The following is a 22,591-nucleotide window of genomic DNA, read 5'->3' on the forward strand; positions in this document are numbered from 1 at the left end:
GAGGACAGCCTGATACTAGAATCCACACCTCTTAGGTAACTAAGATAATCCTAGCAGGTCTCAGGTTAAGTAGCATAATCTAACAAGACATCCTACTTCTCAAGTCCTTAGAGGGGATTTTGATGTATATTTCTTTATAAGCTCTCTGGGTTTGTAGAATATGGGTCAGGTATCAGGGAGGCAGACATCTATGCAGGAAATCTTTTATTATGAGGGCTAGAGGCCCTGTGACTCAAAAGAGAGCAACATGGTGGATCTCCTCAACCCAAAGACGGCCTCCACCAGTCCCTCCTTGTTTCCTTATGGTGAGAGCAAAGCTTTCCAAGGTTTCCCATCTCTCTTGGGGTGAAAGAACACTTCTTGGGCCTCAGGCCTTGTCAATCTCACCAGTCTCCACTGGGCCACTGGGCCCTGATTCTCTGGTCTTACATTTCTCCCATCATAAAACCTTTAGGTAAGACATTTCCTCTGACTGGTACCTACCTCCACTTCATCTGTGGCACTTAGGCAAATCCTAACTCATCTGTTAGGCCTTCCCTGAACCACAGACCACATATGGTTCCCTTCTTACAATCTCACAGCATCTTGTACTTCTTTCTTGTATTTATGAAAGTGGTAACAGAAAAATTGTTCAATTACTGAGTATTTGCTCCCTGGCCCTGGGGGCAAGCTTCAGGTAGGTAGGGGTTGTGTTTGTCTTGTTCATTGCTGAATCCCCAGCACTTAGCCCACAGCTTAGCAGGTAGTTAGCCCCTAATTAATATTTGTAAACTAAGTAGAAGAATTACCAGCAGCCAACTGAAGAGGAAATTCTCGAGTCTCCTTGGCATGGACCAGACCTGTCCAGACAAAGAGAATGCTAGAGCAGCTTGGGAGAGTGGTCAGCAAGCCAGAGGATAAACAAGTATACCTATAATTTTTTTCTTCTATACAACTTTTAACTGATTGGCAAGTGGCGAGGGCAAAATTATGATTTTGTGAGCAAAAAAATACAATCCAGTTTTATCAGTGCTAAAATCTTGATCAAAGAAATTTCAAATCAGAACACTGGGGGGCCAAAGTAAAAGAAACATAGTGGTTTTGATGTTATTATGTCTTGCTACCAAATATGTTTCTCTGGTTATAGGTGTTCGCTTTTAGTTGCAGCTCTGTCAATTTCATGTTTTATCTTTAGTTTTTGCAAAGGTTTTTTTTTTTTTTTTTTTTTTTTTTTTAATCATCTCTTTACTGATTCCTCGAAACAATCTTAAAGCGGAGAACCGGTGCCACGGCCTGGGCGATGAAGAAATGTTTCCTCTTTCAAAGACTATTTTTTGGACGATAAGAATTGCTAAAGAGGAAGCAATCAAACCTATCACGCTGGCTCTGTCCTCCACCCAGCGCGCTGCTTCCTGGTTTTAGACGCTTTCAGATCCTCCTGCTAAGTGTCATTGGACACATAAAACTGGACTGCCACGCGTTTTTTGTTGTTGTTGTTTTTTTGTTTGTTTGTTTTTCTTGCGGTCCCATCTCTCAGTCTGTTCACCTGGAAGATACCACACGGGAATCGGTCGCGCAAATCCAATTCGTTTCCCGGTGGCAATGAACCAGTTTGCAGCATTCACCAATGTGACATCAATCCTAAGCCGACGCTGGGAAAATGTGGCTCCACTTGTTTTCCGGCAAGCCTGCGGCCCCCTTCGCGGCCCTGAGGCCCTTCATTTCCCTCCAGGCTCCGCCGGGTGCCCCGCAGTCCCGGGAGGCGCGTCTTGTGGGCCGCTCCGGGGGACGGTCGCTGCGAGGGACGCCCAGGGGGCCTCCCCGAGGACGCGGCAAAACCCAGACGGACTTTGGTGATTCAAAAAACCACCGCAGGAAGTTGGGCCTCCCAAAGACAGGTGCTACCTTCGCAAGGCCTCAGCTCCCCAACGCCTCCAGCTCTCACCGGGCCCTTCTCGCCGCGGGTCGCCCACAGCCTGTGTCCGCCGCCCCGCGCGAACCGCGGAGGATGCGGGCGGCGCCAGGAGCGGCAGCCAACTCCCGCCACACCCGTCTGCCCCGCCGCGCCTTGCCGCGCCGCGGCCAACGCCTCCGCCACGTGCCCGCCTCCCGCAGCCAGGCCGCTCGCGATTGGCTGGCGGCGCCGCCCGTCGCGAGGGGCGGGAGCGTCGCTCGCAGGCCGGCGCTCCAATTGGTCGTGGCGGCGGCGGCGGCGGCGCGCGCGGCCCCGGCGAGGAGGGGAAGCCGGTGGCGGCGGCGGCGGCGGCGGAACGGGCGGAGGCTACCAGTTTCGTAACCGTCGCTCCTCCTCGGTGACTCGCGGGCTGCGAGGCCTGGGTCCGTCGGGCCGCGCCGCGCGGGGCCGCTCGGAGTGGAGGCCGCCTGGGGGCGGGCGGGCTGGAGGCGCAGGTAAGGAGGCCGCGGGCGGGCGGGCTGAGGGAAGAAGAGGAGGCCGCGGCGGAGCCGGCCGCTCGCCTAGGTGCCGGCCGGGCTCGAGGAGACCCGGCCGGGCCTGAGGCGGCCGGCTGGCCGGGAAGGCCCCGCGCGGCCGCGCGCGGCGTCTGATGCAACCTGCCGGCAACACCCGGCGGGGCCGCTGAGCTCATCCCTGGCCGCGGCCCAACACCGCGGCGCCACCCGCCGACCCCCGCGCTCCGCCCCGGGAGCCCCTCGCCGCCGGCCCGCGACGGGCCGGGGTGGGGCGGGGGACGAGGTGTGCCCTCTCCGGAACCCGGCGTCTGTTGGAGAAACGGGCAGTGGTGACAGGCCAGGCGCGTTATTGGCCCCCGGGGATACGGGGTGTTCCCCCAGAGCAGCGGGAGGTGGACCGTCCCTCACTGTAGTGCCACATCGGGTCTTGCCCGCCCCTCCAAGACCGCTCTGTGCGGGGAGGCGACCCTTCGGTTCCGAAGTTCGTAGAGCGTTCAAGTGGGCAAGGAGAGCAGTTCATGGTGAAGTCGGTGACTTTCCAGAACTAATCCCGCGCTCGCTTGAGGAGCTGTAATGCGAATATCCTGCACTTCACTGCCCAACGAGGTTAGACGAACGTGCGGCCGGTGGACTAGGAAAGAGACGGGCCAGAAGCGGAGCGCTTCGTTAGCCGGTCGCAGGGAACACAGGCGAGAAAACAGCTAGCAGAGGTGTCCAGGTGAAGAGGATGGAAATGCATGATTGAGGGGGGAGGGTCTTCTGTCCTCCCGCGGGAGCTTGTATGTTTTTTATCCTTCGGAAGGTTTAATCGTTCCGTCGGCCTTGTGTTTGAGACTTGTGTTGTGATCGGGCACCTGCAAACGTGTCGGTTTCAGAAGGGTTTTCAGGTGAGTGGGTTACACAAAAATTGGTAGTTTTCTCCCCGAGCCTATACTCAGCGAATCCTTATGTGAAGAGTTTGCCCTTCAATTCGGATAGGATAACGCGACTCCCCGATAAGTTTTGGAAAGAAAATACTGTAAGGGCTCGCGCTGCTAAGGAATTCTGCATCTTGATACTGAAAAGTTTAAAAATCTGGTCAGCGATTACCACTTGATCAGTATTGGGGAAGAGCTGTTCTTAAAGCGGATTCTCTGTTTCTGAAAAAGCTTACTATAAATAAGGCTGAGTAATTACAGGATGCCAGTGAGCTGAAGAATTTTTCGATTTCTTGATTCCTGCTTCTGGTGGGTGCACTTGTCTGATTCAGTCGATTTTGTTTTTCTGAACAAATAATTGCTAAGAGACAAAATTTTGAAGATATTTTATTCAAAATTCTCCATCTAGGAGAAAAGACATATATCAATATTTATACATGCTTTAATAACTTATTTCACTGTACAACTTGCATTCTGTATCACAGTACAATAAACCAGCAAAGAAAATAATCAGTATTCCTTAATATCATCTCACCTAGAAAGCACTGAGTAAGGGGTACAACAAGGTGCTACCTGTAATTCTTTCATGACTAAGCCACAGAGGGCCAGTCATCCAGTACCATTTGTGTCTATAAATCAAGATGTCTATACCTTTCCAATCAGTGATGTGAAAGGCTAATTAGGACCTTTCAGAAAAGAACATGTTGGTTTTGGTTCAATTTGGTGAGCAACAGCAGAGGGGTTCTGTCACTTTTATCCCTTTCTTATAAATATTTTTCCCTTTTGTGTAGCTTCCACAGTTTTAAATAAAAATATTTTTGATGCTTGTATATACTATTCTGTCAAAACTATTCTAGTGCAGAACTATATTAATCAGTTATTTTATAGCTAGCAAAATGGTCCAAACACATTAAGGAAACAAAAGAAATTGATCACTTAGTTTTTGCCCAAGTAGCACCTAGCAAAATAGCACATCAGTAAAGTTTTTCTTGCTTTCCTCACATGATGCAGGCAAAGAGACCTGCCAACTTAAAAAATATGGGCAGAAATAGAAGAAGGAAAAGGACAAGATATTCTCTGTTCCTGAAAAAAAGATCTTACTAGTTAGTACATTCTCTATTGCATTCTATAATCTCGGAAGTCACAACTGCCAAATCAGGGTGAGAATCTACAAGAGGAAAATAAGATAAAAATGACCGACTAGTGTAATCTGAACTTCTTCTAAGTCATTATATTTTTCAAGGAAAAAAAAGGCATAGGAGGTACACATTTCAATTTGGCTCAAAAATAATAAAAATTAATTTAAATAGTTGGCAATAACGATTAAAACATAAAATCCAATTTCCTCTCTTTTCTTTGACAGAGCTCAACAAACAAGTACACAAACAAACACACCCGCTGGCTATAGTTCACCACAATCCAGACGACATGTATAGCATGACGTTTTTACACAGACTGAACCCTAAGGACTACTAAGTCTATAAAGTAGGATCTAATAATTGATTTGAATTAAACATCTGCTTGATCAATATAGTCTTCCTAAAACTTAACCTATGTTCAAGGAACACCAAGAGATGAAAAGTCAACTAGTATTTTATCTGTGAAAACTAACTCAGATTTCACTGTGGTACATGTAAACCATGAATTGTAAGTTTCAAACAACAGTAGCTGTGGTCAAGTTTATACTCCATTATTATATCTTTAAAAGATAGCAGTAACATTTACTATGACTGTAAACCTAAGTCTGTATCCCAGGATAGCACATCTAGGAAAAGATGCATCCATCATAACAACACACCTGACATCCTCTTACAGGCTTGTGACAACTGTAGTGTAACTAACTGCATTGCCAAGCAGGGCTCTAGGGTGTGACCCAAGGGAATGATGTTTCCCATACCACCAAGCTACTTTAGCAGCAGTCATGATTGTGACGAAATATACTTAACAAGTTACACACTTAAAAAGTCATTAGAACATCTCGTTCTTGTACACTAGTATAGAAAGGTCTTCCAAAGATAAACGAGTGTAAACCTGGTTTAATTTTCTCAGCTAGAGCCATTATTATGTTAAGGTCGCCCTCTGCTGTTAAATCAAGGTCTATCTTCAGATTCCGTAGAGATTTAAAGGGCTTTTTCCCCTTCTGCGTATCATCTTCTATATATTTTATTAGCGTCAAGGCTTTTCTGTGAAGGACGAGTAGAAACTGTGCAAGGAAAGTACTCCTGAGCGACAAACCAGGTTTCAAATGAAAAACCTGATCCAGGAAGGCTTTTACTAAGGTGTCTCTGTGTAAGACATCTTGAAAAATATTCAGATCTGGAGTGAAGCTTTCGTCTGTACAGATAATAGTATCCTGAGCCATGTCTTCTTCTGAAGTGGCTCTCCAGAACGCTGTCAGCTCAGACCTCATGTATCTACGCTGATTATAAATATGTTCGTGACATGGTGGCATCTGCTTGACAGTATTGACGTCCACATCTATGTGCGTGGTGGGATAGGGAGCATACATGACTTGCCGGAAGGGGAGCACAAAGCTTCCAGTTGAATCCTTTAGCAGGCCTTGTACAAAGAGCCCTGACTCGTACTTAAATGATGATTCTGCTTCACATAATCTGGAACATTTTCTCTCGGCTGGAGTCAGAAAAAGGCATAATGTTCTCACTATCTTATTTACTTTTTCTGCACTGCTACCTACGACGACAGAACAGCCACAGGTTTGCAAGTGTGAGCTGATGGCATTGAGAAGAAAGCCTTCATGACAGCTGTCACCAATATCATCATCATTGAGAACTGTGTCAGCTATATCTATTTCTTCAGGAACACTGTGTGATTTCATAGATGAAAGCAGTTCCATTACAGGAATTACTTCACCAGTAAGCATTGGAATAATACTCTGACCCTGATCTTCCATTCTTTCCGTGCCTTCTAAGACTATCTTCTGCACATTTTCTTGCCTTTCCTTGTGCATCCATATCCTTCCTTTCCTGATAATGTGTGTTAATCTATCAACACATACTCTGTGAAGTGGGAGGTAGAAGCTGAGTTCTGTCTGTGGAAGTATAATTGATAGACCGTACGTGCTCCTATCTCCATTCCAGTTTCCATCAAAGATTAACGAAACAATAATTACTCCTTTTTCAGACAAGACAAAAAACTTCACATCTATAGCCCCACTCTCTGCATTTCGGAGGATTTCTCCATTTAAGGTGTGGTTGGCAAGAAAAGTTATTTCTCCATCGCTGAGAAGTAGCTGTTCTGTCTTTGGAGCCCAAATGTGTCTAACTCTAGGACCAAGAATATTGTCCCAGTAAGCAAAAGTAGCTGCTAATAAAGGTGATTCACCACTTAGAGCAATCTCTGTCTTGGCAACAGCTGGAGATGGTGGTGGACAGAGATTCGACATCACTGCATCCCATTTACCGTATTATCCAAATGCTCCAGGGATATCCAGTCGCCACCGCCTGCCACTCAGGCGCCGCAGGCGCAGGGACCGCCTGATTCAGTCGTTTTTAATACCTGCCTGAAAAACAGGAGGAAACACGGTTTCATTTTTTTCAAAGTACCCGTTAAATTCTCCAGAGCACATCATGACCGTCAGCAGTTGTCTAATTTTGGAGGTGGTTTCACCTGTAGGGATTTAAACAGCACCTGGTGAGTCCCTGGTAAAGACAAATAGGACCTCAGGGGATTGAATTTGGTCTTTTGGTCTAGGGTTGCCTCACCTGACCCATGGTAAACGTGGGTAGCTGCAGTTCCCGGTCTGTTGTATATTCTTGCGAGTGTTTCCATGGGGTTCTTGTAGGTTCTTTGGTTTCCTACCTTTCTGGCTTTCCAGCCCTATGGGTTAAAAAATTTTTTTATTTGAGTAAGATTTCCTGTTAGAGGTATATTTATAAACAATGTGTGTACTGTTTTTTTGTATGTTGTAAATCCTACCAAAAGTAGATTAAAAAGATGATGTTAAAAAAGACAAATGAGGGGCGCCTGGGTGGCTCAGTGGGTTAAAGCCTCTGCTTTCGGCTCGGGTCATGATCCCAGAGTCCTGGGATCGAGCCCCGCATCGGGCTCTCTGCTCAGCAGGGAGCCTGCTTCCCCCTCTCTCTCTCTCTGCCTGCCTCTCTGCCTACTTGTGATCTCTGTCTGTCAAATTAAAAAAAAAAAAATCTTTTACCACTGCTAAAAAAAAAAACCCAAAAAACAAAAAACAAGTGAACATACATTTTCTCCATACTCCAGTGGACCATTCATGTACTCCCCAAAGGGCTGCACTTTCCTTCATGGAGCCCCGTGTTGGGTCATAAAGCAAGCAGCGGCAGCTAAATAGAAATCCTGCTCATTTGGGTATGTATTGACTTTGCTTACCTTGACATCATGTAAAGTACAGAGTTGTCAGACCTTGGCAACATGTACCTAAGAACTTGAGGTTATTCATTGGAACACATAACTGGCTAAATAGAAAATAAAGGTTCTTAGATGAAGCAAAGACCAGACAAGAAATGTTCATTGTGTAGACCGGGCACTCGAAGTAGCAAGTGGACTTGTATTCTTATTTTCCTGTCCACCTTTAAGAAAGACCAAGAACTTAGGGTAGGAAGACTACTATCTTACTAACACTCTTGATTTAATTGTGGTTGTTTTAAGAGATTTCAGTGCTAGAGAATCTCATTTTTATATAGGACATTTATAAAAATAAATGTTTTCTCTTCACCTCTGAGCCAGTATTGGACAAATATTTCTCCAGCACCACCACTCTGTGGCTAGCCCTGCACTATGTGCTGGTCATATGGATATGAAGACAGAGTCCTGCCTCTAGCTTGGTCTGCAGGGAGCCACACTATAGAGCTGGCACTGACAGAGAAACTAGGGGAACAGATTGGATAGCCACACAAAGAAAAAAAGAAAGCGTGACCATTTAGGGGATCGGTAGTGGTTTGGTATTATCGCGGTGTGAAAAAGCAAAGGGAGCAAGGGCTAGGCTGGGAGTGAATACCTTCAATTTGATGCTGGACCCCGGAGCAGGTTTGAGTGCTCAGTTGCTCTGGAGACCATGGTTGGAGGGTGTACTGCTAAACCAGAGGGGACGGGCGCCCCTGGGAGATGATGTCAGCCTGAGGTAATTCTATGGTGTTAGGACAGAGAGGGATGGTGCTTGGAAGTTCTTTTGGGAGGTGGATGGGTAGAATTGTCAGATACCGATGATTGTACAGATGGGGAGTAAGGGAGAAACATCTGTGAATATTTTGGAGTATAGATGCTCACGAGGAAGTTTGAGTTGAGAATTTATTTTGGGGAGCATAGGGAGGAATATCTGGTTGTCCATAACATCAAAAAAGAAATGACAGGAGGATTAGGAAAAGTCTTGACAAGTTTGCTTTTCCAAATGAAACTTGAGAGAAATTTGTTTTACTCATTCTAACCTTTCTGAGTTTTCAGTGTGTTACGGATTTGAATGAACACTACTTGAATGAAGAAATCTGAATTTTAAAAAATTTGCCCAGTCAGACCGTCTTTCTAAAGATCCATTGTTAATCTGCAGCATTGGCTCTCAGACCTCAGTGTCAGCGGAATCATTTGGAGGGCCCTTTAAAACAAGATTGCTCAGCCCTATTCCTAGAGCTCTGCATTCTTATGTGGGGGTAGGGGGGCAGCCTGAGAATCTGCGTTTCTAACAAGTTCCCAAATGCTACTGCCACTGGTCCAGGGACCACACTTTGAGAACTACTGCTCTTCAGTTTGTCTCCTGCTCCCTGCTTGAATGATTCACATGCTAGGAGACGAGGCACCACCCGACTTCCTGTAGAATGAACTTTGGAATAGTGTTGGTCCACATAGGAGCCAGACTTTTGTTTATGATTGAATATCCAGATTTGAAATAAACTCTTTTTTTTTCCCCATTGTAGTTGCTCAGTAAATGTTTGTGGAAGGAACAAAAGCATAAGTGATAGTGGAAACTGTGAAATGTGTAACTTTGAAGGAGGCTATCTGGCTTGTGTAAAAACAGAATTGATAATCTGGAGATAACTTTCTTGGACCACTTGGCCCTTTGATCCCCTTTACTTGGTTTACTTTCCTTAATGGATATTTTTCACTTAAAACTTTGTTGGCTTTGGTTGAGGAACTTAAAAAAAATCATTTTTGAGTTCTTTTTATTGTTTCCAAGTTTCCTTGCTTATATTATTACCAATTTGATAGTTACTCTTTGTTTTTCAAGCAAAGGGCACATTTTCAAAGCCTCCCTCTGCCCCTCACGCCTGCTATGTTCAGCCTAGTACCCTAGCGAGAAGAGTCAGGCTGAGGTAAAATAGCTCTTCCCCATTCCCATATGTTTGGGTACAAAAAGGGCATGAATATCACTGAATTTGGTGCCTATATTAAAAGCTTTTAGTGACTTGGGAATAAAAAGCAGGGCATAAGGGCTCTTTTATAGTGACTGAAGTTCGTGGTATATTTTCAGAGTCAGAAGACATCTTAACATTCTCTGTCCCTCACTTGCAGTTGGGGAAATTGAGGCCCAAAGAGGGGAATGATAGGTCCAGAGCAAAACTGGGGGAGCCAGAGCCAAGCCAAAAATTGACCTGGTTCCTGCTCTGTGTTTTTTGGATCATTGTTATCTGTGAGCTGTCTGTAGAGATTAGCTTTAAAGATTAAAACCATAATTGGTGTATGAAAAATAAAAAAGTTAAATAAGATGACCATGATCATGATAGTTGAGACAATCCCAGGAGAAGTATTAAAAAAGTTTTAAAGTCACCTAAAATTCTCATGCTCACTTTACACCAAATAAATAAGCAATAATGTAGATGGCCACTAACAGTGGTAAGGTGGCCCAGATTAATACTGAATTGCCACTGTTCAACTGGAAGGAAAAATAGGCAACATCATAAATTATCCAGGAAAATTGTGAAATGTCCATTATTGAAGATAGACTTGGAGTAGATATCCATCTGTGGTTTGGAAGGAAGCTTTCTCTTTTACCTTAGTTTGGAGTGCGAACAGGTGACCCACTAACTCAGGGCTGCATGCATGGCTTTGAAAAAACAATTGAAAAGAATGATAATATGGACTTTAAAAGGAAAGATTTTTAAAAGCAGACCAGTGAAGAGTGTTTATACAAGAAACGCCTGGCTAAAGGTTTGGGTGAAGCTACTGGTGTTTACTAACTGAGCTTTTCCTAAGAACTGTGAGACGTACTCATTTGAGGCATTTCATAATTCCGGCTCCAGGTTTTTTCCATTGATACAGGTTTAGCAGTTTTGTGAAAAGAGAGCAGGATAGTTCTGAATTTCCAAGAGTCCTGATTTCTTGGTGGACAGGGCTCATCTGCTGAGTCATTTTGTCTTGGAGTGGCCTCATGATCATGTATGGGCTCATGATAGGTCTGCTTTTGACACATCTTGAGGCAGTTGTAGTGACCTCGTTGGATTGATGGTGATCCAAGTATGACTAGTCCCTGAAACTGTGGCTTCATTCCTAGGAGCAGCAGCACAGGAACACTGGAGAGTTGATGTTCCCTCCGCTGTGTCTGTCGAGTTCAGTGGGTGCCGGCTCAGGCTCTCTGCCGGGCTTCAGTCCCATACTTGCTCTTCTTGGGGTGCATCATTAGGGCTTTTGTTTCTTTCCCTGTGGTTGCAGGTTGCCCGTGTTGAGATGTGTTTATAAATTATGTCAAGAAGGGGAAAAAACAAACCCACAGTTAGAAGCAGCATGGTGGGATAGGGCAGCACACTGGAGGTCCCAGAGCTTCTGGATCTCTGAACCAAGAAGCTAACTTCGGAAATCAGTGTAAACTACGATCTGTGAGGTCATCAAAAACGAAACAAAAAACCAAGCCCTCTCTCACCCCTCCCCCAGCAAAAAATGTCTTTTCGTAATTCTCCATAAAGATGTACTCCGGGAGAAAAGTCAAGTCCTTGGTGACTCAGTCTCTGCATATTGGTGTCAGGAGCATGCAGTCATCCTGACAAGTTGTGGAGATCGGGCACGGTGCCTAGGATTCTGTTTTGACGTGAGCCAACAATTGAAACTTTGTCCCCCTTTCTTTGCAGGTGTCTCTTCTATCCTAATTGAACTCGGGTTTTCCGTGTTTTACCTAAACATCTCAAATTTCTCTCTGGCAGATTGCCAAGTGCTATTCATCTGCGCTACCTAATTAGTGATATTCTTTTGTTTTTCCTTCCATTTTTGATGATAATCACAGATGGGCAGTACCCTCAGGGATTCAGGTGGGCTGAATTTGGCCTTATGGTGCTCCTGTACTAACTTACCTTTCTAAATTAAATGATTTAGACTTCTGAAACATTGGAACAGTTGGCAGTTTCTGTATACTTTTCTCAGCATAATCAATTAATGTTGGCCTGCTGTTAGGTACATGCAAGTTTAATCTCATTTGATCTTGTCACTTCAAACATTTTAATGCAATTTATTTTTTAACTAGGTACATGTGAAGATTTCTTGGCAGCTTAGTGTGGAAACCATTGATCACTTTGCTCTCATTTCTGCCTGTTCTGTGTCCGCAAGAGAGAGAGCCCAAATGAGCAAGATAGCCCAGCAGAACAGCTCTCCGGGAATAAGTGTTATTCATACTCAGGCTCATGCCAGCGGCTTACAGCAGGTTCCTCAGCTGGTGCCTGCTGGCCCGGGGGGAGGAGGCAAAGCCGTGCCTCCAAGCAAGCAAAGCAAAAAGAGTTCGCCCATGGATCGCAACAGCGATGAGTATCGTCAGCGCAGAGAGAGGAACAACATGGCTGTGAAAAAGAGCCGGTTGAAAAGCAAGCAGAAAGCCCAGGATACACTGCAGAGAGTGAATCAGCTCAAAGAAGAGAATGAACGGTTGGAAGCAAAAATTAAATTGCTGACTAAGGAATTAAGCGTACTGAAAGATTTGTTTCTTGAGCACGCACACAACCTTGCAGATAACGTGCAACCCACTAGCACTGAAAATACAACAGCTTCTGATAATGCAGGCCAGTAGACCTCACCTCTTCAAAACTTCACGACTCGTGGCTTGAACGTTAAAGGTGTGACTGCCTACACCATTCGTATCAATGGCTGAACACGGTCTCGTTCCATTATTCAAAGATCCACTGAAGGTTGTTTTCCAGGATCAGCACTGAAGGGTTGATAAGCTTAAAAATGTTAGCCATGTAATTTGAATATCTAGTTTTAAATGATAGGGATTTTTTTGTGTGGTTAAAACACATTTTTAAGGTATATGGTTAAAAAAAAAAAACAAAAAACACACCCCTGGACCTTGATGTTCTTAATAAATCCTCACTTCCCAAGAAATGCTTCTTTTGTAGGTTGATAAAAGGAATGGGGAACTGGCAGATCCTGCAGAAGGGTCTTGGTTTTATTGGAGATGATTAATTAGACTAAGGAAAGTTGAATGCCATCTATGTTGATTGTGTTGTGATTTGTTTTTCTAAATTATGTATTAAAAATCCTTAGGGCTATAGAAATCAATCACTTTGTAATTTGGAGTGATTTTATGTATAACATAAACCTTGTTTTAGCCTAATTAGTACTCTTTTCCCCCAACAAGTGTAAGTTTTTTTTTTTTAGTATTGGTGCCAGGTTAAGTAAATTCTGTTGCGTTTTAAAGGCAGCATTCTGCCAGTTGGCTTAAAAATGCAAATAATTAGGCAAATAGATTTCCTAAAAATAACAGTAAAGCATATTAGAATTATCCTTTTGGGATACCTTTGGGTTATTGGATTGGCATTATTTTGTTTTCTAACAAGAAAAAACCCCCAAGAGTTGTATATCACAATTTTTGTTTCTGTAGATGGTGGTCAAATAAGTAAATATTTTTAAAATACCATTTTGACAGTCAAGTTAGTAAACAAATGCCTTAACAGTTTACAGATTGGGATTTAGGTAGTTTCTCCTGTGTCTAAATATCTGAAATGGAGCCATGATTTTTAAAGGCATAAATTTCTTATGAAGGATCATTTGGCATTTGATCCTAACCAAGTGATTATTAGAAAAATATGTCATCAACTCTATGCTGTCTCCCAAAATAGTAGTCTAAGAAAACTTGAAGTGTAAGGTTTAACCTTTAATTTATTTCACTTAAATACATCTTTTTATATTGTTTTTGTGATGTTTCTTTTTCTAGTTAGTGGGCTCTTATAGACTTTTTGTACCACTGCTTCTGTTTGTTCATTTGTATGCTTTTGTGTCCCATAAATTATTTTAGAAAGAAAATACTGGTAAAACTCAGGATAGTGACATTTTTGTTGAGACTAAAAAATGGCCGTCGCTAAAGTCGGGGATTGCGCAGGTCTGGTTTATGTCAGTGTCAGTGGTTTTGATTGTCCTTGTCGATTTCTTTCTTTTCTTTTCTTTTCCTTTTTTTTTTTTTTTAAAAAGCACAATCCTAGCTCAGATTTGTTGACTTTTGTGTATTACTGTGTGTATGTGTCTGGGCTGGTGACAAGAGACAAGAGTCACATCTGATTAAAAAGTTTGTGTTGGGCGCCTGGGTGGCTCAGTGGGTTAAAAAGTTTGTGTTCCCAGGTGTCTTATTTGGACATGGTCACTTCATTTTTGGCCATATTGTTTCTTACTAGGACCTAGAAGTTGTCCCCTTGGATTGGTGCAAGACTGCTGTCTTTGCTCTTCTGGGCCAGCGGAAATACCATTGTGACCTGCAACTCAGTAAAGCCATTATTAAGGCCATGAGCCTCTTCCACATGTGACTGGAACCCAGTGTTGTTCATGAGAGCCACTGTCCCGGGCGGGTTAGCTCCTCGGAGGGCCAGAAGACAGGATTGAGGTTTCTGTTAGGGTCCAACACCAGTTTACTCTGGCTGGAGTATCAGTCTGCTTCTCAGTCGATAGATGTTTTGACTAGGAGGTAACCCACAGAATCCTACTGAATCTTTAATAGCTGACTGATGTTATATAATTAACCTAAGTAGAGGTGCATTTAGGTCACTTGAATCTTTAAGTACCTGTGAAGGTATTAACAGACATTGTTACCTCTTGTTTACTAAAAAAAAAAAAAGTCAGAAATTGATGTCCCTGTGGAATTTATGGTTACCAGTTATATGAATTGACTTAACTATCTTGGAAAAGGAGCTTTAGGGAAATCATCAGTGGTGTGCACTCGATATTTCAAATCCGAACAGATTGAAACTTTAGGAAAAATTGATTCAAGCTTTCCTGTTACCTATGCAAACCAGAACTTGAGCACAAGCCATCATGTGTGCATAGAACAAAAATGTTAACCATTGTCTTACTTAAGTGTTTGGGAATGAAAGTTTGCAGTTTGATAGATTTCTCAGTATCAAATTGAGGGAAACCAAGTATGGGGAATGGGTAGATTTAGAGCCTTGGGAATTATAAGATGACTTTTGTAACTTCTGTAGGTTACATGTGAACCTTTAGGATTTGATCTGCCTTTGCTGGCAGGTCTAGTGATTTAAGAATTAGGCTTAGTGTAAATGTCTAACTGCATCTGCGTCATCCGAGATGGGTGCTTTCTGGGTGGTACTGGCAACAGGTGGTGAGATCAGAGCAGCTCTTCCACTGACTGGCCCCTTGCGGTGACTGGAATGCGAGCTGGGATACTTTGGACCTTACCAAGACGTAGTAAGATAGCGATTTTTTATGACCAGGTGTTTGAAATTTAGGTCACAAGTGTGAAATCCTGAAATATACATAAAAAAGTAGTATGTGCAGTTTAATATTTGGTATTAAATCAGCTTTTGAGGTTTCTCAGTCCCCATTAGAGGGCTTGAAACTTTGTACCTGAACAGCCCAGTTAGCACTCAGAGTGCTTTTCGATGCCTTAGAATAGGAAGCAATTTTTTGTGTGACAGAAGATAGGGAGGAGAAAGTCTATTCTATAGCTGTTAGAGTTGCCTCTCAGGTAAAAGTCCTTTACCTTGTTCTTTGTGTTCCTGGCCTTCCTCAGTTTGTGAGATTACTCTATTTTTTTAAATATAATTTTATTTCTTTCAATGAATTTGAAATAAAAAAACTTTGGAATAATGACTGTATTTTCTTGTGGGTTTCTTTCTGTTCATATACACTGAGGAAGTAGTCCAGATGTCCAGGAGCTCTGAAGAGCAGGCAGGCTCAGCCGTCTTTCCTGCTCCCAGCCCAGGGCAGGGGTGAAGGTCACTGACGGGTGGAGGAGGGCGTGGGGGGGTGGGCAGGGAGCAAGAGGTGCTTTTGTCCAAGCCTAGATTTCCCTGATTGGATAGGAACATCATTTCCTCCGAATATAGAGTGCCTCTTCAGGGCTGTTTTTTGTCCGGTGGTCTCTAACCCGGAAGCCTGGGCTAGGGTAGAGAAGGCAGTGGCTGGCACGCCTGCTCAGATGCCTCGTGTCTTGGTGTGTGGTCTGCGTTCACACAGTGGCAGGAGAAATGAGTTCTTGAGGCTTTGAAGTAGATGGCAATGTCGAAGTAAGGCCTTTCCCCTAGCAGCACAATTTATAGCGTGTACCTCGTCTTCATTTACGTGGTGCTGTAGAGTGTCTCTACAAATGAATGAGTCAATACTGAATCCATGCTGATTTGAGTGTTTCAAGGGAAGATGTCATTTAGAGACTCTTCTGTGATCCTTCAGCCATTTTCGTGTCTTGGGAAATAGGTTTCTACCTACTGCATCTAAATGGCAATTGTAGTGCAGTAATTATTTCTGTGGGTAGTACGTCCTATTTTACAAAGTAGGTGTAATTTGGAAGCCCATAAACAGTTTGTCTTGGGAAATTTTCTGTAGAGATGGTTTGTGAAAGTGACAGCTCTTATTTCAGCAAAAGCACTTTCGGACCTGCTTGGTCACTGCCAGCGAGTATCTAGAGCCCGTGGGCACCGTGTGTGTACTCAGAGGAGACCACCAGCCCCAGGTCATCTCCTACTGCCCCACACACTCCTCCCGCAGCTCTAGGCCTGGAAGCTCTGCAGTGGTGCCCGGAGGGCCCGGGGTGCAGAACTGGGCTTGGAAGCCAAGGGGCATCTGGCCAGGCCTTCCCGCTCTGCCACCTTTCCCTTCTACTCCCGGAATGTGTGTCCCCTCCCTCCCCCACCACACAGAACCATCGTCTCTTCTTGCCCGGACTTGGTCTCCTTGGACCACTGCCTGCTCTCTGGAACCTTCTTTCGTTCCCCACTGCACCCAGAGGGAAACCCAGTCTCCTTGTGACATGGCTCCCTTGATCTGTGGACTTGCTTTTCTTCTGTCCTCTGTCCCCTATTACTTTGCTTTGGCCGCAGGGCTCTTCCAGGCTCTTTCCAGGCTGCCTTCGAACAGCTCATGTCATCATGCCTCATTTAGTCTCGCTTTTCCTGTCGCAGCCCAGCCCCCTGACTTTCAAGACAAGGCCAGCCCTGTTACTTTCCTTCATGGCACTTTTCCGTGAAGAGATTTGTGCTTGTTCAAGGCGAAGCCTCTCGGGGAACCCACAGGCTCAGAGAGCAGGGGCGCGGTGGGTTTAAACTACGCTGGCCCAGAGGAGATGCTTAGTTATTGAGTGAATGAATATGCAGATCCAGGGTTTCAGAAGGCTTTTTGAGTGCTGTTCGGCTTTCTGGAAGGGTCTCTCAGGTGTTTCTGAAGCTGTATACATTTCTGCATACAGAAATGGAGGTGTGAGGAGTTGGGTGCAGAACACGGGATAGAGTGGGCTCTGCCGGCCACCCGCGCCCCGCACCACCGGAGGGGTTCCTACTCCCTGACCCCGGCAAGACCAGTCAGACCTATGCTCCCAGCACCCCTCTGCAACAAAGAACATGTAGTTACTGGGAATTGCCCCTTACTCATTTGACCTTCTTGCTTGGCAGTCACAGAAAACGTATGTGAAACAGGCAGTTTTGGTATGAGGTGTCTGAAGGAAAGGAAGGGGAAAGATGTGACGCAGCTGGCTCTGTTTCTTCCCACAAACAAAACTGTCCCTTTAGCGTGCCGGCCTCGCTTTAACCGGGTTTCTCTCGGGGTGAGGACAGGTGAAACCCCGGATGGCAGAACGTGTCCCCAACAGGTGCAGCTGGGGCAGAGAAGCCTTGGTGAATGGAGATTCCTGACACTCAAGACCGTCACTGCCAACCGCTCAAGGTCACAGATAACTTAGGGACTGCCTGTGCACGTAGGAAGCCTAAAAACGTGGCTGTGATCAGTCTGAGAAGCCAACGAGATAAATGGTGATTTGGAACCGAGGTGGTCTCATTTTAATGTGGTCACTTTGCAAGCACTTTTGTGTTAGAGCCACAGGAAGAAATTGGTTTGTACTCAACGCTTCCGGGACATCTCAAAAGGCCTAGTTTGGCCTACAGAGTTTACCACCTGTCGGGGTTTCATCTCTGGTGTCCCTTCACCTTGGCTCGGAAACTCCTGGATGAGAGCGCTGTGGAGAGACAGGCCCGGAGCGGTTTGGCACAGAGCTTCCCAGCTTCTGGCCTGGGCAGGCCGTGGGACGGGGGACTGGGCCAGCAGAGGTGAGGATAGGCATTATGCCATCGGCCGGGACTGGGCTTAGCTGGCCCCAGAACGCTCCCTGCCTGAGTGGAGTTTGGTCCGTGGGGTTACAGTTAGGGAAGACAAAAGGTCTGAGCAAACATGGAAGACACGAGAAGGCTCACCTCTGCCACGGAGCTGCCCTAGGTGGCCGTATCGTTCGGGTGGATGCCGGCTTTGCTAGCATGTCCCTATGGAAAGGGCACCAAGGACAAGACATCCCTGCAAGTCTCGGGTTTTACAGAACTGTGCCTTAAGTGCCACAAAAAATTCTGCCCCCTTCCGAAATCGAGCTTTCTGGTAGTAGCCACGTGGAAAAGGCTTCTTCCTCCACAGGTTCACTGTGTAGGGTAGCGCCAGCCCTGGGTCCCAGCAGCTTCTAGGTCCGCGCATGCCAGGCTCTGCTGCCGGGCGAGAAAGAACAGGGAGGAAGTTGTGTACAAAGGACCATTTTTGGTAAGTTTTTATTGCAGATTCTACTCTGCGCATTTGATTTTTGAGAGAAAACACTGGAAATGGATCTTCCCTGAGCAGAATAATACAAATGACAGCAAGACACATCTTAGTTGCTGCTAAAGAGCAGAATTCTTTTCCATTAGCACTTTAAGCCACCGTCATTCAAGCAAAGTAATAGCAGGTTCAGGTGTGATTGCAGAGGGTTGAGTCCCACTCCCCCAAGGAAACAGCTCAAACTTGGACACAGCCATGGGATTTCTGAGCACCCCTCTCTTGCCGCTCGAGGGCCAGGCAGGAAGCTGCCCGTTGTGAAGACAGGTGGCAGGCTGGGTCCCTGGTCCCAGTGGGCACTCCCAGCTGGCTCTACTTGGGGCCAGAGAAGGGAGTGAAGGCCTTGTCCCTGCCTGCCATGCACGCTTCAATCTCCTCCACCGTGCGGGGTACACAGGTCAGCAGTTCCATGCCGCTGGCGGTCACCACGACATCCTCCTCGATCCGGACCTGCGTCACAATGACAGACACTCATGGGGGCGCCGGGCGGGGGCTCAGTGGGTTGAGTGCCTGACTCTTGGGTGTCGGCTCAGGTCATGATCTCATGGGCCCTGGGATCGAGCCCTGTGTCGGGCTCCACGCTCAACAGGAAGTCTGCTTGAGATCCCCCCCCCCCCCCCCACCGCTGACCGACCCTGCCCCTACTCAGACGCATCTAAAAAGAAAAACTGGGAAGAAAAAAAAAAAAGAAAAAAAGAACAACAGACACTCTCATTCCTTCTGAGCTCTGGCCTCACACACTAGATTAGAGGGTCAGACCAGCCGCTGGTTAGAGGCGTCCCTTCTGAGGAGCGGCCTGTCCTGCCGGGGATAAAAGGGGCTGGCCTCCAGGCCTCTGCGGGGGCCCGGTGAGAAGCAGGGTCCTCCCCCAGGGCCATCTGTTTGCCCGGTGGGCGGGGGTGGGGGGCGTCGGGGGGAGGGTTTGTAGAATCTGCATCTGTCTTGACAGACCACGGGAAGGCACAAGCCGGATCCTTCTCAAGAGAGGAAGTGAAGTGTCCGCCCTCCCACCAGGGCTCTTGTCTCGAGACGATGGGGTGATGCGCCGCGCCGCAGGGTGCGCGTGCGGGTGTCCTGGGAGCCGGGACGTGGGGCCTGTGGGCACTCACCCCGCCGAATCCCCGGAAGCGCTGCAGGACCTCGCGGTTGAAGAAGCAAGCGCGGGCCGGGTCGGCCAGGGCCTCGTCCAGGAGGTGGTCGATGAAGTAAATGCCCGGCTCCACGGTGAGCACCATGCCGGGCTCCAGGTGCCGTGTGGTGCGCAGGCTCCGCAGGCCGGGCTCATCGATGCGCTCCACACCCTGCGGGGAGAGGAAGGGCTCAGAGCACTGCAGTGTGGACGGAGGGCTGCGTGCCGTGGCGGCAGTCGGATGGCCACAGGCCCGCCGGGCGAGCCCTCCCTGCATCCAGGAGCGCTGGCGCTGGCCCCAGGGGCTGCGGAGACCCTCCCCTCTCACAGATACCCCTGGGCTTGGCCGGTTCCTGCCCCCTTGTTAACCCCAGCATGACTACGAAGCCCCACGGACCCCCACGTGCACAGACCTGGGGGAGCTGCCCTAGCCCGCTGGCCTCCCCCAGGCCCCGTCCCGGCTAGACAGATGGCAGAACCAAAAAGCTCTTAAGGAAACTTCGACACTTCCCATGCTGGGTCCCACTCCCCCAGGATGAGACCCAGGTTTTCCCTGGGGCCTTCCAGGAGGAGGGACAGGTGCTGTCCCCAGGGTGGGCCTGCAGGCGCCAGCGGTTGTGGACATGCACGGATGCATGCGGAGCCCGTGTGCGTGGCCCCGGGGCTGAGGCTCCAACAAGGCTCCGACCCGGCCCCCGGCCCAGGCCCCTGAGCTAGTGGGCAGCTAGTAGCCTTCCTGGTCGGGCTGGGAGCCTGCCCTGCCCCACTCGCAGCTCCCCCCTGGAAGCCCAGCTGCTGGAGACAGAGCTGTCATTTCTGACTGTTTGGGGGCCAAGAACATCAGACTTCAATTAGTGGTTCATGTAAGGTAACCAGAAACAGGCTGGCTCGGCCTCTGCAGCTGGGCACAGCAGGGAAGCCTGTGACCGGGATTCCGTGAGGGTGGGGATGGCGGGACACACAGGGGAACTCGTGCACAACCACCCTGACCTGGCGTGAGCTGGGCTGGGGCGGAGGAGAGGAGGGGACACCAAGGCACCGTGACCCCTGATGCCTCCTGCTTTGGGCACAGATGCCTGTGTGGAGTAGCACCCGACCCCGTGACACTTTCTGCCCACAGGGGCGAGGCCGGAGGGCCGGGGATGCATCCCTGGGCTCAGAGGGGAGATGCTGTGGGGCCGGCCAGCGGCCTTCGGCCATCTCAAGTCTGTGCCTGTCCCTTTCCCTCCATCCCAAGGTCGTCAGAGCCAGGGGTCCAGCAGAGGCAGCAAACCGGTAGGCTCAGGTCTCCCCGCTCCCCCTTAGCCTCTGTGGGTGTGCCCAGGGGAGGGCGGTCTGCTCAGGCTTGGACAGAAACAAGTCCTCTGGAAATTTCAGGACCAGCCCTCCAATTGTGGGTGAGGGGAGAGAAGGAGGGGCCCCTGCCACAGCCCACCAACCCTTATCCCTTCAGAGCATTAGCTCCCAGGAGTCTCCTGCCACGGAGGCCACCCGAGCAGGCCCTGGCAGTGTCGGGGGCTGCGCTGCGCAGAGCAGCCCCCCCAAGGGGAGAGGCCAAGCTCGCTTCCCTCCAGCTCCAGGCCGTAAGCCCTGGCGGCAGTGGGGGGCGCCTGCCCGTGCCGCGTCCACACCAGCTTCCGCCAGGGCAGCGGGCCGGACGGGGCCTCTGCCTTTACAGGGCGGAGGAGACCCAGATGTGTCTGAAGGCCTGAAATAAAACAAATGACTTTTATAGGAAAAGCCATATTTTTTCTACAATGTTTATCTGTCAGAAGAATAGACTCTGCGAGCACAAAGGGCCGCTTACTGGAAAAGAGAAAACAGTTTGCTGCCAATTTTCTCTGGTGGAAAAAAGCGCTCTGGCGACTAATGAATAACGAATCTCAGTTAACAATGTCTGGAAGGCCCTGCTCTTGGCTCCCTGTACACAATGTGATGGATAGAAATTAGGAAATTAAAACTGATTTTGTTTCTCCAAATTTAACTGTTTACACTTGAGGAAAAAAATAATTGAATAATAATGCTTCTCTTGAGCAATCCCCCCCCCCCCCAAAATCATCCTTCGTGCTTTCAAAATACCCTGCAGCCAACAGGCCCGGCCTAGTCTTGGCTAACCGGCTGGTGGGCCCCGGGGCGTGCACCGATTGCATAATCAGCCCCCTGCACCTTGGGCTCCGGGCCAGGAGGCAGGGCCGGGCTCACCCCCACCCACCCGGGGCCCGGAAAGGCTGCAGCCACCTGCCGGGCAGGGCCTCCCCAAGGCTGGCTGAAAGCACCCTCTGGGTGGTCCTTTCAAGAATCCGCGGGTAGGAAGGGGAGGGGAAAGCCTTGTCTGGAAATGCCCACAGAAGCCTCCCTCCCCTGCTAAGGGGGCCTGGAGGGCCTGCAGACCAGGAGGCCACGGGGCCGTGCTGTGCTGGGATTGCTGCCAGGCCCGTGAGCAGCGCTGGGCTCTGCTTGCCCCAAGAGGGACCTGGGTCAGCCGCCTCATGGCAGTGCCTCACCGCCCTGGCCTGTGTGAAGCCAGAGGCAGGACATGATGGCTGTGGTATCCCGAAGACCCAGCTCTCGGGTTCCCACTGCTCTGTGGGAACCAAAGATCTACCACCCCGTAGGGCAGGGGCTCCCCACCCTGTGCATAGCCCGGGGCTCACCAGGCAGAGCACACATATTTGCCACCAGGCCCCAAGGCGGGGGCCACCAGAGGCAGCATGCTGGCACACTTTTGGGAACGCCCCTCACCCCACCCCCGCTGGTGCCCACAGCAGCCCAGGGCCGGCACAAAGCAATGGGTGCAAGGAGAGGAGGGGCAGGGGGTGCTCTGGGACCCCATTTCTCTTTCTCTGACCTTACTCCACCCCAGCTGGCTCCCAGAGCCCTGGGGAGGGCCACTCACACTCACGTGTCCACACTTACCTCAGGGTAGCCTCCCACATCGTGCACATCAATGCCCAGGAAGTGGCCGAGCCCGTGAGGCATGAACACGGCTCCCAGGTGGGCCTGGACCATGGCGTCAATGCTGCCGCTCAGGAGGCCGATGCGGGCCAGCTCCTCCAGGTGGATGCGGTCGGCCAGACGGTGCATGTCAGGCCACCAGACCCCTGTGGCTCCAGAGGAGGCTATGATGAGCTGTGGAGCGTGGCCGCCTGGCCGAGGCTCCCCGAGG

At 48.4% G+C, this 22,591-nt stretch overlaps 3 protein-coding genes across 5 annotated transcripts in view; 1 reads left to right on the forward strand and 2 right to left on the reverse strand.

Annotated features, from left to right (window-relative positions):
* Nucleotides 1-2,234: 2,234 nt before the first annotated feature.
* Nucleotides 2,235-13,589, forward strand: CEBPG (CCAAT enhancer binding protein gamma). Of its 3 annotated transcripts, none has more exons than XM_032842190.1 (2): nt 2,235-2,388; nt 11,761-13,589. In XM_032842190.1, the coding sequence occupies exon 2, from the start codon at nt 11,857-11,859 to the stop codon at nt 12,295-12,297; it is 441 nt and encodes a 146-aa protein (XP_032698081.1). In that variant the 5' UTR covers nt 2,235-2,388; nt 11,761-11,856; the 3' UTR covers nt 12,298-13,589. The 3 variants fall into 3 exon arrangements, with proteins under 3 accessions (XP_032698081.1, XP_032698083.1, XP_032698082.1); XM_032842192.1 differs by lacking the exon at nt 2,235-2,388 and adding an exon at nt 3,093-3,127; XM_032842191.1 differs by lacking the exon at nt 2,235-2,388 and adding an exon at nt 7,605-7,667.
* Nucleotides 5,171-6,814, reverse strand: LOC116857769 (guanine nucleotide exchange C9orf72). Its single transcript, XM_032842189.1, has one exon. It carries the CDS (start codon nt 6,727-6,729, stop codon nt 5,284-5,286), a length of 1,446 nt encoding a protein of 481 aa, XP_032698080.1. The 5' UTR covers nt 6,730-6,814; the 3' UTR covers nt 5,171-5,283.
* A 4,891-nt stretch (nt 13,590-18,480) lies between the features above and the next one.
* The window catches only part of PEPD (peptidase D), a 109,077-nt gene continuing 104,966 nt past the window's right edge, over nt 18,481-22,591 (reverse strand). The window contains exons 13-15 of the mRNA XM_032841746.1: nt 22,342-22,526; nt 19,406-19,597; nt 18,481-18,746 (exon numbers count right to left, since the gene is read on the reverse strand). Coding sequence (XP_032697637.1) covers nt 18,609-18,746; nt 19,406-19,597; nt 22,342-22,526 — 515 coding nt within the window. The 3' untranslated portion in view covers nt 18,481-18,608. The remainder of the gene's footprint in view (nt 18,747-19,405; nt 19,598-22,341; nt 22,527-22,591) is intronic.

Source organism: Lontra canadensis, unplaced genomic scaffold (genome assembly GCF_010015895.1).
Source record: "Lontra canadensis isolate GAN:19392208 unplaced genomic scaffold, GSC_riverotter_1.0 scaffold125, whole genome shotgun sequence".
Classification (NCBI taxonomy): domain Eukaryota; kingdom Metazoa; phylum Chordata; class Mammalia; order Carnivora; family Mustelidae; genus Lontra; species Lontra canadensis.

What these genes read in the sequence shown, in the direction of transcription:
- LOC116857769 (XM_032842189.1), bottom strand. Translation starts at nt 6,729, where the DNA reads ATGTCGAATCTCTGTCCACCACCATCTCCAGCTGTTGCCAAGACAGAG.
- CEBPG (XM_032842190.1), top strand. Translation starts at nt 11,857, where the DNA reads ATGAGCAAGATAGCCCAGCAGAACAGCTCTCCGGGAATAAGTGTTATT.